Source organism: Exophiala xenobiotica (genome assembly GCF_000835505.1).
Source record: "Exophiala xenobiotica strain CBS 118157 unplaced genomic scaffold supercont1.1, whole genome shotgun sequence".
Lineage (NCBI taxonomy): Eukaryota > Fungi > Ascomycota > Eurotiomycetes > Chaetothyriales > Herpotrichiellaceae > Exophiala > Exophiala xenobiotica.
In genome coordinates this window covers 1,947,513-1,960,978 of record NW_013562494.1, presented here as the reverse complement: position 1 = coordinate 1,960,978, position 13,466 = coordinate 1,947,513, and the positions used below count along the sequence as shown (strand labels likewise).

General features: G+C 52.2%; 4 protein-coding genes across 6 annotated transcripts; 1 reads left to right on the top strand and 3 right to left on the bottom strand.

Annotated features, from left to right (window-relative positions):
* Positions 1–118: 118 nt before the first annotated feature.
* On the bottom strand, positions 119–950 carry PV05_00750 (ribosomal protein L24). The gene is made up of 3 exons (XM_013465672.1): positions 888–950; positions 717–829; positions 119–622 (listed from the first exon to the last, which is right to left on the bottom strand). Exons 1-3 carry the CDS (start codon positions 904–906, stop codon positions 350–352), a joined length of 405 nt encoding a protein of 134 aa, XP_013321126.1. The 5' UTR covers positions 907–950; the 3' UTR covers positions 119–349.
* A 175-nt stretch (positions 951–1,125) lies between these two features.
* PV05_00749 lies at positions 1,126–6,096 on the top strand. Of its 2 annotated transcripts, XM_013465670.1 has the most exons (2): positions 1,126–5,375; positions 5,477–6,096. In XM_013465670.1, exons 1-2 carry the CDS (start codon positions 1,400–1,402, stop codon positions 5,491–5,493), a joined length of 3,993 nt encoding a protein of 1,330 aa, XP_013321124.1. In that variant the 5' UTR covers positions 1,126–1,399; the 3' UTR covers positions 5,494–6,096. The 2 variants fall into 2 exon arrangements, with proteins under 2 accessions (XP_013321124.1, XP_013321125.1); XM_013465671.1 differs by having other exon boundaries at positions 1,126–6,096.
* A 595-nt stretch (positions 6,097–6,691) lies between these two features.
* Positions 6,692–7,483, bottom strand: PV05_00748 (uncharacterized protein). The gene has a single exon (XM_013465669.1). It carries the CDS (start codon positions 6,989–6,991, stop codon positions 6,746–6,748), a length of 246 nt encoding a protein of 81 aa, XP_013321123.1. The 5' UTR covers positions 6,992–7,483; the 3' UTR covers positions 6,692–6,745.
* A 114-nt stretch (positions 7,484–7,597) lies between these two features.
* On the bottom strand, positions 7,598–13,454 carry PV05_00747. Of its 2 annotated transcripts, XM_013465668.1 has the most exons (7): positions 12,492–13,454; positions 11,072–12,439; positions 10,883–10,926; positions 10,231–10,827; positions 9,868–10,180; positions 9,160–9,788; positions 7,598–9,109 (listed from the first exon to the last, which is right to left on the bottom strand). In XM_013465668.1, the coding sequence occupies exons 1-7, from the start codon at positions 13,123–13,125 to the stop codon at positions 7,838–7,840; spliced, it is 4,857 nt and encodes a 1,618-aa protein (XP_013321122.1). In that variant the 5' UTR covers positions 13,126–13,454; the 3' UTR covers positions 7,598–7,837. The 2 variants fall into 2 exon arrangements, with proteins under 2 accessions (XP_013321122.1, XP_013321121.1); XM_013465667.1 differs by having other exon boundaries at positions 11,072–13,454.
* Positions 13,455–13,466: the final 12 nt, after the last annotated feature.

The window sequence follows — 13,466 nt, the reverse complement described above, 5'->3', positions numbered from 1 at the left end:
ACCTTGTTCAACCACGGGAGATGGGTAGGCAAGGAGATATTACTGGCAGAATATGCAATAATCAAAGAACTGACCGGACATCCTTTCAGGACAGGCGCCCGAGACGGGGAAGTCCAAGAATGCATCGATGCCTTTTTTTGTCTGAAATTTGTTCCATTCATGCAAGATTGTCATGCCACGCCGGGTATGTAGGACGCAGCTCTATCAATCCTTGAGCTTACGTTATCTTTCCCACTCCGTTCAACTCTTCTCTTGAAACGAACCCCTTGTGAAAATGCTTCGATCGTCGCACGTTTCCTCTTTTTTTTTTGGTTCATCACCACACTAGCTCATGCCTCACCGACTGAACTCAAGAGGACTTTGACTTGACGGCCTCACGACCCTTTGAGATTCTCTCCAATAGCTTCTCCCGATCCTTATCAAGCTTGAGTTTTGTGACAACGACTTTGCTGGGGTGGACGCCAATGGGGACTGATTGGCCGTTGGACTTTTCGCGGGACACTCGCTCAATGTGGATGAGGTACTTCAATCGGTAGACGGAGGTGACTTTGCCTTCACGGCCCTTGTTGGTGCCTCGCACAACGGTGACTTCGTCGTCTTTTCGGATGGGGATGCTGCGGACCTATATTTTCCATTTTATATTAGACATGGCGTTCCCAGTACCTCGGCCTTCGTGCTCGGACGACAGAGTATCTTGATTGAGTGGTTGATCGTACATTGTGCTTTTCTCTTAGTTCCTTGCTGAGAGGAGCGCTCATGATCAGTCGTCGAGTGCCAGAGGGGGCATCGTAGTGCAGCTTGCGAGACTTGCGCCTCGAGGAGGCCAGACCTGTTACACCGGTCAGAAATCCTGTCGGCTCTTCAATAGAAACTAGAAGCACGCATACCGGAGTTTAGCTTCGTCATGTTGGCGGGTTTGGCGTGAGAATGAATGTCGACAACAAGAGTTGTTCCGTTGTGGTGTCGCTCCTCAAGTTTTCGATGTGCGACTAAAAGCTCGCCAAGAGTTTTTAAAGTCACGTGCTGATGGCGGCTTGGCTGCGCCTTGCCGGCTTTGCTATGGTACGAGGCTGCCGATCGATGCATGGTCTTTCTGGGGGTGCGCATCTCCACCTGCGCGTCAGTAGGAGATTCATTGCAGCGTAAAGCCTACATGCCTCGCTTCTCACAAGACCTGCGCGCCTGGCAATGATAACTAAGATGCATGCCACTAATACTGCGTACTGGTCCTCGTCGTTTGGAGCTGCCCTCACTCTCGCGCAAAACCACCAATGACCGAGGTAGATCGAGCAGCGGCAACACTGCGTAAAAAGGAAAGAAAATGAGATATAGAGACCGACCGACCTCATGGGGCATTCTTGCACCAGCACATCCCGCCTAGTACCTCCGGTCGCCGGTCATGTCGTATCCTCCAATCTCCAGTTACGGTGAATATTACGAGACCGCGAACCAAGGCCAGAACACGCAGCATTCGTACAATACTGCGAGGCAACCGAACGATCGCTATACCACCCAAGCCCCATATCCGGGTGACATTCGACAGAGTCAGTATGGCTCGTCCGGGTATGACTGGTCGGGACAAGGACAAAACCAGCAGAACTATGCAGACAGTCCACGCCAGCAAACCTACAATAGTTCCTCGTGGAAAGATGAACGGACACAGGGTGCATCTTACGGCGATACTCGGCAGACGTTGAGTTATGCGACACAAAGCTCGGCGGGTAGCAACAGGCAGGAATACTATAATGCACGTTCAACGACTCAGAGCACTCAAGGTCTTAACAATTTAGCCTATGCGTCTGGACTACAAGATTCGGGATCGCAGAGGCAAGGACCTCGGCCCCAACAGTCGAGCATGTCCTCGAGCTCGATGTATGCTACGGGAAACGCGCCGAACCGTGTTCAGTCTCCTGTCACCCAGCAAGGAGCGCGGCGTTACAGCTCCAATCAGTCTGCGGATCGTGCCAATCAGAACGAAGCCGCATCTACTTCCAGCCAGCAACCACAGATGCCTGCGGCGGCAGCCGCTCTCGCTGGTGCCGTCAGTCGACGCTTTCCGCAGGCGTCTTCCACACAAGCATCAGTGTCACCGGTCCTGAATGGTGCCAACGTGCCGAGCGCCGTCCCGCAAAGATCTGCCTCACCTTATTTTCAGTCAAATGTACCTCCACCTCCACGGAAACTTTCATTTCACGCTCAGCAGACCGCTGTTTCGGCCATGGCCACAGCCAACACTCCTCGCGGAACAACTCAACAGGCATCCCAGGATCGAAACGGAAAACCTATACGTGCCGCGAGCCATGGCGTACAGCAATCTCCAGATCAGCCTCAACAACAGGCGCCCCAAGTAAATAGCATCTCAAATCTTGTGACTCGTTCTACTGAAGAGCCGCCTCAAGCACAGTATCCTGCTACATCGAATACACAGAACACAATGCCGAGCTACATCGACCCAGCACAGGTTTTTAATCCTTACGCCAGAGAACATGAGAGACGTCGCAAAGAGGCTGAGTCCGAGGCCAAAAGAAAAGCCGACGAGGTAGCTGCTGCAGCGAGGAGAAGGGAAGAAGAAGCTGCAGCAGCGAAGAGGCGTGAGGAGGAGGATGCTGCCAGAAAGAAACAGGAAGAAGCCGCGGTTGACTCCACACCGAAGGCAAGCAAGAAGAGGTCCAGGAAGAAGGCTTTGAAGCCGCCTCAAGGAGTTACTGAGAACCCGTCCGCGCCCGCCGAAGGGGACACTGAACCTACCGAAAAAGACATGGCAGCTGAGCTGAAAGCTATGATGGACAAGATGAAGGAGTTCCGTACCAAAGATCCTTCACTCTTTCAGAAGCTCTGGGACGATATGCGGAAAGCCACGGCTCCGGTGCAACCTCCATCGCCCTCGATGGCGCAACCTACAAGATCCCCGCCTCCCCCAATGCCGCATACTGCATCAGCAGCGCCTTCGATGGTCCCTGCTGTGCAGCAACAGCCATCAGCTCCTCAGCCAAGTCCAGCCAGGACCCCCAGGGTAGCCGCACACCCCCATTCTAATGGGTACAGGGTCGTGGTAGAGGATAATGCTGAAGGCTTACCCGATTTAGGCCGTTTCCCTGCCGAAAGGCGGGTACGAGCCTCGTACAATACTAGCAAGAGAGCATCAAATTCTGCCCGAGCGACCCCAGAGGTAACGACGAATGCACCTCCCCCTCAGGTCATTCCACAGCAGACCACTGTACCTCCTCCTCAGCCCGCAGATCAGCAACAAGTTCCACCTTCTCTACCACCGGTACTGCCACCGCAACCTTCGGCTGCTCCAGCAAAAGATCCTTCCTTGAAGTCTCCTCCACTTACACAAGGGCTACCGCTGCGAGGAGCACATGGAATGACAGTCTGGCCGGAAGAGAGAAGAAATGCTCTTGCCGAAGCAGCTGTGAAGGCATTGAAATCATACCCGGGCAACGAGTCTATCGAAATTGCACCAGCAGATATCCACGCCATACTGGAAAAGAATCCAAGCTATATTGATCTATGCGAGATTCTAGAAGCAAAGGGTTTCAAATACCACAGAGGCCAATTTGCTCGACAACTATTGAGCAACGTCCCCAATCTGAATGGGCCCGAGCCAAAACCATCACCATCCCAACCTCAGGCTCAGCTGCAAGCTTCAGCTTTGCATCACCCGCCCCCTCCACCGGTCTCTGTCCCGATGGATGGTTCGAGAGTCCCTATTGCCACACCCATGCAGCCTCCTATATCTGGACCAGTCCTACAGCCCCCCGGAACGCGCAATCCTTCAATGCCTCCTTTGAGTGGTCCACCAGCAAATGCAGCGATTCCACCGGGCGCTCCAAGGCTCGCTCCTCCTCAGTTTCGCAGCGTCAATGGGTCTGCCTTCTCTGGCCATCCACACGCTGAGCCTGTCTATTTTCAAGCAACGCATACACAATCTTCTATGAGAGTGCCGAGACCCAATTCGTTCAATGTAATCAAACCGTCACGATCGGAACCTGCGCAAGGGACGAAGGAAGCACAAGCGCGGAAACGCGACTTTTCAGAGATAGTGGATTTGACCGCGTTGAATGACGATGAAGACTATGTACTTTCACGGAAACAAGCAAGAGTCGAAAGTCCATCTCCGGAGCCCGATCCGTTTGAAGAATACCAGAGGAAAATGACTGCGGTACCGCCACCACCGGTGATACTACCTTCACAGGGACCGCCGCAGGGCTGGCCATATACCACTGCGAACGGCACGCCTCTGAAATTCAATCCCAATGATGCGTCTCAGTACGCACCGAGGCCTACCGCGATGGTTCCCGCGCAAGCCCCAGCACCAATGACACTCAAAACGACAAAGATCCTCGCTAAGGCGATCAAAAAGGAAGAAGCATTACGGAAGAACTACTACAACCCCAAAACGGTGGCCCGAGATATTCTCATTGCAGCTGGAAGGCACCCATTTGAGAGGCCGCTCAACGCTCATATGGCAGGGTTGCTTGGGAAGCACATTGACCTCGATTCTGATCTGAGCACCTTTGATTGGGACGCTATTGATCCAGGAGGAACCCCTGTTCCGCAGGTGGCCTTTGTCGATGTTCCAAGAGAGCCACCTCGCTATCAGCTCGGTCAGATGGTCAAAAGGAACACGGAAAAGGCACTGGAATCACGCTTGCCGAAACTGGACAAGCGTGAAATGCATGCGCCTGGAGACACCTCCTCGACGAGAGTAGAACAGCGATTCACACTTCCACATTCACACAAGCAGCTTAATGGCCACTCAAGGTCGTCTATTGTTGCTCAGTCGCCTCTGCGGCAGGATGTACCGAGCGGGAGTTCACTGAAGCGCCACAACAGTATTTCCAGTGTCGCTTCACTCATTCCTGACCCCGCTCGTGGCCGCTCGACACGATCTACTTCAATTCACGTCAGACCCTCTGTTGAGAGCGACAAAATCCAAACAATGGAAGCCGGCTCTTTCTACCCCAGTGGTAAACGACGGGGACGTCCTCCGGGTGCCAAAAACATTCATGCAGGTGTCAGAGCCCTAAAAGCTGCTGCCAACCCTGCTCAGATCTCCGTCACTGTATCGTCGCAATCCTCTATGCCTCAATTCAAATGTCGTTGGAAAGGCTGCAAGGCACATCTGCACAACCTTGAGACGCTACGCCAGCACGTTGCCAAACTCCACCAACCTACACAAGAGGACGTCGATCAATTCGGTTACATTTGCTGGTGGAAGAGATGCCAATACTTGGAGGATGATGGGAAAGGTGGAATCAGTCCGAGCAAGACGTTTGACAACACGGCAGCGTGGCTCGATCACATTGAGGAGGACCATCTCTACCAGGTCGCGATGAAGCTCGGAGATGGCCCCTCCACGAAACACATCGGTAAGCAAACGTCAAAGACATCAGTTTTTGATGTCTCACAGTTCATATTCCATCCTCCACCAAAACAGAAAGCTAGAACTGTTTCTTACTTAGACCCTCAGACCGTCCTCCAGGATAGAAGCCGATACCTTTCCGACGAAAGTGGACGCACGACTACCCCTACATCTTCAACCAAAGCCCAAGACGACCTCGAGCGCGATACAATGACCCTCACCAAGGCAGAATCCGACGATCACGACAAGACGGCCCAGCGCAGCTTCATGAAGACACATCGTAAAGAGGCCAAGAGCAGTCCGAAAGCGCTTGCAGAAGAGACACTGAGAGCCATGACTGCCAGGAAGGCGGAAATTGGGCCGGGCCTTGAAAGAGGTGGCGCTATATTGGTCACTGAAGAGAGGAGAAAGACGTTGATTCAGAATGAGGGCCTCGCTAAGGTCGTGGATCCTGATTATTGATATCATGGAAAGAAAAAAGGTCTGGGCACAATGCAGAAGTGCAAATACATCAAGGCGCTATCAGGGCTATGAGATGAGATCTTGCCTATGAGGTATGAGCCGACTCGAGGATGAAGAGAAGAGCCGAAGGCAGTCGGAAGAGATGACCGACAAAGCGCAACGTTGATTGTGTGTGACATATCAAGGCTATGGCAGATTTCAATGGCAAGCCTGTCCCATGAAACAGGCCGTAAACCTGCACTATTGTATGAATGTTTTAATGCTCCAAAAGCTTGAAACTATTACAAAGCACTTTATTCTTTTATGATTTCCGTACCCACACCATTCGTGGTATTGCGATGTCATATCGAGCATACCCCGGAGACTCCTGGCAATGTAGCATCGTCATCCGCCATTGCACTTTTACACAATACTCTCCTTAAAGTCTAGTGGCGGCTGAATCCTCAATGAGCCAAAATTTTTGGTCCATAGCGCATCTGACGCTCAACGCCCGCTTGCCGTGAAAGAAATGTGGAAGAACAAAGTACTTTCCCTTTTTATTAACCTCGCCGGTCGAGAGATGATAAGCTACACTCTCTTCCAGGATCAAGAATGGATTTGTTCCCCCAGCAGCTGTCGGCAGGCACGGATTGTGTACCCTAGGTAGTAATGGAGAGTGATCTATGAGTGTCTGGTAGATAGATGACACCTCTCTTACACTGCATCTCCTCGTCTGGTCGGCCGGCCGTGCGACGGTTCGTGCTTTATCTCCATTTCCGTGACTTGCTTGCCCGTAGAGGAGTGAAAGCGAGAAAAAGGAGGGAGGGAAGTAGAAGTAGAAGTAGAGGCGGCGGTGATAGGAGTAGTGGTGGTGGTAGTACGTCCGGAGGCACTCTTTTTTTTTTTCTCTTCTTCTTGTGCATGTGTGTTTATGTGTTATTCTGCTGACGAGGGTGTCCGCGAGTGAGAAGGATCAACAAGCGCGGGCTTGACGGCGCCGACGCCGGTCTTTTCGTTGGCCAGTTTGTTGGTGGTGGTGGTGTTGTTGTTGCTGTCCAGGCTGCCCGCCGTGCTGTCGTCGTCTTGGGCGTTGACTTCGAGGAAGTGGTACAGCACGATCATTAGCATGGCGGCGGCGCCGAGGAAGATGGCTAGGGAGTAGAGTTGGGAGTCTGTGATCATTTTTGGCGGGTTGGCACTTGGAACTGTGCGGTTCGGTTCTGGAATTGGACTTGGAGAGGGGGAAGGGACCGGCGGGCGGTAGTGGTAGCGAAAGCGGGAGTGGTGGGTGATGGGTGATGGTGTGGTGGTCTGTGTGGTCAGGGCCCTGGAAGGCAAGAGAGCCGCCTGGGGTGTGGTGCGAGAAGGTACGTGCCAGAAACGGTTGTTGGTGACTTGGGAGTGAATGATGTGAGGAGGTGTGATGTGGTGTCTGCCAGTGGTGGAGGGCGATGAATGCTTGACGAGTAGGCGATGGGATCGTGGGTGAGTGAGTGAGTGAGCGAGCGAGCTTGAGGAAGACGTAAGGTCGTTGTAGAGCAAGGAGAATGAGATGGGTTGCGGATGGCCTTGAGGGTTCAACAGTTACTCTGGACACTCTGGAGTACTGGTGTAGAGTTGAGCATGCTGCGACGCCGACAGCTGCATTGAAGCCAAGGGTCAGTGTTCCATTGGTCGACGCTCAGCCTTGCCTGACAGGCACCTGACAGGTAGCCTTGTCTGCTTTGTACGATGAGGCTACCATTCTGGCACAATCCCGACAAGTCCCATGTTGCCTTGGATCCTTCGTATTGTCAATGACTATTGACGGCTCCAAGGAGCTCGCCATGTCTCTTTTAGCGGATATGCTTCGTCTCGAAATATATGTCAAGAGAGGCACAAACGCATCTCTCGAGGATGTAATTAATTCCTCCAATACATGGTCTGAAAGTCCATCTCAAGTTTTTCCCACAGAGGACGATGGTCTATGATTCTGGTCTCTGCATATCGTACACCTCGCTTCCATGATAATTATGCCCACATCGTCACTCAAAATTCGTGAGCTGTGACAAATCGTTCTGGCCCCGGTCTATCCGTTGTTGCTGTGCCAGCTTCATCTTTCTGTCCACCGTCCGTCGTTCCTATTACTTCTGGCGTCGATTGCTGGATCGGTTCCTGAATCGGCTCCTTCTCCTTTTCGAGGACGGACTGTGATGCAACGGGCCGGTCTTCCTTGGCCGGCACAGACTCCGGCACAACGGGCTCCTTCTCTGTGATTTCCGGTGCTGCAGCCGCAGCGGCGCCGTCCTCGTTCGCTCTCGCCTGTGCGGGAGTAGATTGTCCATTTGTCGAGCTGTCCGTGGAGATGCCCTTTCCGGACACCCTACTAACCTCTGCCGCTCCTGATGCACGACTTTCGGTCTTGAGCAATCCTTTCTGCTCGTCTTTGCCGGCGTATTTCTTGCCCTTGGGCACCCTTGCCAACCAGTAAATGAACACAGCGGCGAAAACATTGAATATAATGTACACAAACAAGATTCCAAAATCCCTCCATCTATGTGCGAATGAAATGCTCACCATTGACAAGAAAGTGTCGGTGTTGTCTAACGAGCAGAACTGGCACTGCGTGGCGTCGGGGTCAACCAAATATCCACCAGCGGCTTGGATGTAGGGTCGCAGATACTCTGCGCAAGTCGAGCCGGATGGTGCACTGAAGTGCAGGAATTCGTTGTCCGCACAATGTACCGGCGCGTGAGCGACGCCGTTGCCCAAGAGCCCCTCGACGAGATAGGTGAAAGGCGAGACCCTGTACATGAATATCCAGAAGCCAGGCATAGCATTGGGACCGACCAAGACACCGTTGAATAACAGGCACAGCGAGAATAGCACGTTGGCCAGGTTGGATGCAGCTTCTGCCGTAGCGATACCTGCAATCATCATGTGTGCGAAGGTACTGCTGAACATGAGGAATTCCCACACAAACAGGAATTCCAGGCCACCACGCGAGGTGACTGAATTGGTGTACGCAGCGTTGTTGTACAGACCGATAGGGTAATACCAGCAGAAGAACAGCACCACGGCGCCTAGAGTGGCCCAAGGAAGTTCCACCACGATATTCGACAGCATGAATGATTTCCAGGAGTATGTCTTTGAAGGACGCTCCCGAGCTTCGTACAAGCTTCGTTGGGTGACGAAAAGCGGCATGATTTGTTGAACAAGCTGTGAGAACAGAACGAGCAGCATGAAGATACCGAAGAGCTGGTTGTTAAGACCTTGTTGGGTGTTTGGAGCGTTGAAGAGTGAGAAGCCGATGAACAGACCCTGCATATGTGTTAGCAGACACGAGACAGCTAGGACGTCAAGATACTCACAGTCAAGGCGCACAAGATCAATTTCGAGTAGATGTACTCGGGTGTCCGCCAGTATTGCTCAAAGACACGTCTCTGTGTTTCCCAGAATTGCACGCCGAAAGGAGCGGCAAATTCAAAGTAGTCACTCTTGTTGGCTGTGGCAGGTCTTTCGATTTGCGATCTCTCCTCCTTCATCTCGTCAAGTTCGCGTTGCACTTCTTGATACTCGGGCGAGTTCCGCCAGGTCTCGAACCAATCGACATCGGAATGCGATCCTGGAGCAGCTCCGATGGCTTCGAGCATATATTCGGCAGGGTTGGCTCCAGGGGGGCATTGTGGCGCTCCGTTCCTCTGGAAGTAATCGATCAAGATATCCGAATCTCGACCTACAGGGCCAAAATACACGGTCTTGCCCCCAGCGGCTAGAAGCAAAAGTCGATCGAAACGCTGAAACAGAATTGCCGACGGTTGATGGATCGTACAAAGAATGGCTTGCCCGGCATGGGTAAGCTTTTCGAGAAGATTGAGAATGGACCAGGATGTCTGAGAGTCAAGACCAGATGTAGGCTCGTCAAGAAACAAGAGTAGTTGGGGTCGGGCAGCGAGCTCGACACCAATAGTCAAACGCTTACGCTGCTCAACGTTAAGACCTAGATGGATTGTCAGCACCGCGGGAAGAAAAAAGCAGCCACGATAAAATGCTGGTCGTAAAGGGCACAAAGAACTGACCTTCACCTGGGACACCAACCACGGCGTCAGCGTACTCTTGCATGTCAAGCAACTTAATCACTTCTTCGACATATGCAATCTTCTCGGCTCGTGGTGTGTCTCTTGGTTGTCTCAACAAAGCACTAAACCGCAGTGCCTCACGCACTGTCGATGTTTGAAGGTGCAAGTCCTGTTGCTGGACGTAGCCAGTCTTGCGCTGGAATGACTCGTCACGCTGCCTTCCATCTACAAGCATCTCGCCGGTAATGACACCCATTGTGACTCGAGTTGCCAGACAATCGAGCAAAGAGGTTTTGCCTGCGCCAGAAACGCCCTGGGGGAAGGTCAATTAACGTTAAGACATTAAATGATTGTCTGGCTTACCATCAGCGCGGTCATCGTGCCCGGTTTGACCCAGCCATCGACGTGGTCAAGAATTCGGCGAGGTTGACCCTTGATTTTGATATCGTAACATACATTTCTCCACTGGAAGATGGAGGTTTGCTTTTGAATGACGGCTGAAACTTGGCGCTGCAACTGTTCATCTTTGGTTTGTTGCCGCTCGAGTGCAACAGCTGTGTCAAAATTGCCTGATTCGGTATCCGCAGTCTTTTCCTTCAAGAAGGCTGGTTTGTGACCTCGACGGAACAGCAGGACTTCACCCTTGGACTTTTTGGCCGAAATAGTTTCAGTGGCAACGAGATATACCCCAAGGAGAAAGATCATGAACCCAAAGAGGATTCCAATGTCTCGCCACTTATGCGACCTGTAGTATCCGTACGAGATATTGATGTAGGCGTCGCCATCGATCTGGGTTTGACCGGCAACAGCGCCAACGACAGCGCAGATCTGACGTGTTGTTGAGCCATCGCCGAACTGAGGCGCTGGGGGTATGAAGGTGGAGCAGGGATAACTTCGATGGCTGTACTCGTTCACCATAAGGGCTTCAAAGCCATATGCCGTAGGATTGATGTAATTGATCTGCAGGCATGTCAGCGGACACTGTCAAGTACCCAGTAAGGTAGAGAATGCTCACCCATCGTGCCCACCCATGCATATAGCTGACAGGTATAACGAAGCCTATTCAGTGGGTCAGCAGAGTCTCTGGAACATTTCAAGGGTGGGAAAAAGGCAGGTCGCTCGTCACAGTGCCCCCACAGGCTCCTGTGCTGGTGGGTTGATCGGATTCTTTCTTATTCAGGTGGTGACGGAGAGCAGAACTTACCAGTGTAGACGACAATGGCAATCATTAGCACAGCTGTTGGCACCAAAGCTTGAATCAAAGACCTTGACACCGAAGCGATACAACGGAACAGCATGCTCATGGTGAGAGTGAGGACGTAAGAGGTGAACAAGAAGAAGAAAAAGGCGCCAGGTTCCCGCCGCAGGTTTGTCATAAAGTACAGAATCAGGTTGAATCCAATGGCGTTGAGTGTTTTCGCCGGTATGTCTGTCAGCATTGATGCAAATGCCTCAGCTGAAGGATGATAGAGCGCGTAACGGGTATGTTTTTCGACGATCGGTCTCTGTGCGTAAAGCGTGAGGATTTCCAGTGCACTTCCAAAAGCATTGAGAAGCACAGCAAAGAAAATGAGTGAGGCTCGCGCGCGAAGCGAGTCGCTATTTGCCGCTAGGTTGTAGAAAAGTGAAGATACGACAAGCGCATTGATGCAGTTGCCGAATAACTGGGTCAGGGTAATGGAAGGATCGTCCTTGAGGCGCTTGAAGCCTCGCCATAAGCATAGAGAGATCTGGCCCGAGTATGACAAAGTGTAGGGAGATGACTTGCGCTGAGCCTTGGACTGCTGGATACGTCGAGACTGTTGAAATGCGTGGAAGTTTGGCCCACCGATGGGATTTGCCGCCTCAAATTCTTCGATTTCTGCCAGGAGTTTCTGGCGCGCTTCGCTATTCTGCCAGCGCTCCGCAAATTCGTCAGGAGTTCGTGGCACTTTTGACTCCCAGCCTTTCTTGACGACACGCTCGATCGGATTTGTCATTGATGTGAGAAAGTCGGGGTCTGTCTGGCGCTTTGGACACTCGAAGCCCATCTCTTCAAAGTAGCGTCGAGCATCCGTTGTGCGGCCAAAATATATCTGGCGGCCCTGGTAGAGCACAATGACTTTGTCGAAGTAATCGTAGGCACTTTGAGGGGCTTGGTAGATGGCGACGGCTGCTGTTGTTTCATTCAGGTCTGTTGATGTTCGAAGGGTCTTGCAGAATTCGATGGCGTTGGCCGAATCCAGACCTCTCGTACTGTTATCCCAACATTGTAACGGTGAGCCATTGAGGGTGGCCTCTGCAATGGAAACTCGTTTTCTCTCGCCACCACTGACGCCGCGGACGAAATCATTTCCCACCTTCGTGTTGATGGTATGTCGAATGCCGAATGTAGCCATCACCACGTCTCGAAGATGGGCTGCGTACATGTGCTTGGTCACTCCCTCAGGCAATTTCAGGTTCTGTGGCGTGCGGGCCCGTGATGCGAATAATAATGTATCGCCGACAGTGAGCATGGGAAAATGGATATCCTGTTCAGCTGTATAGATGGCTTCTCCTCGAAAGTCGTGGTGCATTTTCTTGTAGCTGATGCCTGAAGGATCTTGGTTAGATGGAGGATGACCCGACAAGAGACGGCGAGGTACCTTGATAGTTCATATATGTGTCGTCGCTAAGGGCAAAGCCATGGGTTTCACCAGCAATTGTCTTCAGGAAAGTAGAACAGCCGGATCCGGGGGGACCCAGAACAACAAGCATTTCACCCGGTTGCACGACGCCTTCAAAGTTGCGCAAGATGTCGACACGGCGGCCCTTGTTGCCAATGAGACCTCTCGCAAAATCAGCCCCGGCAAGAATATAATTGTTGACAGTCTTCTGGAAGTCACTTCCTTTGGAGTAGCCAAAGGCGGAGAGATTTCGAAAAGCGAAACCAGCTTTGCGACCGACATTTTCCTGGCCGGACATTTTCTGGAGTTTCAACATTGCTTTGGTCCATGCACGGCCATTGAAGTTGTCGGAATTCGGATCGACCTCTGAATCGGCCACGGCTGCATCGAAGGGATGGTAGCCCGGTTCTGTCGAGGCACGGGAATACTGTCGAGCGAGGTCGCGGACTTCTTTGTTTTCATCTTGGTTGTCTCCTCCGACGGGGCCTCCTGTCGATGAATGAGTCTTGTCGAGGTATGGATAGTCGGCTGCTGGGTCGTCAGGAGAGGCACCAGCCATCCGGCGGCTGCGGTCATAGTTGGTGGTGATATTGCCCACCAGAAAGGTCGACATGTTGGAAAAGGGAACAAACCGCCCTGAGAAGAAGTGTGCGAGATGGTCGCGTTTGGTGGTGATTAAGTGTCAACTAACATTCCATATTAACACGGTAGACCCAATTTCGTCCGGCGGCCACGAAGAGGGCTGAAGTCGAGAAGCGAAAGAGGGATTAAAAGGTGGGAAAGGTACAAGTACAAGCAACAGAAGAAGGCCTGAAGGGAGAGATATGATGAGGTAGATTCGATGTTTTGCATTCGACAATAAATTAAACGAGCCACCTAGCTGGTAGTGGTAATAGCAACGCACCAGTGGCAGTGGCAGTGGAGTTCAAAAAGCGACAGGCGTCCTGCCCTTCG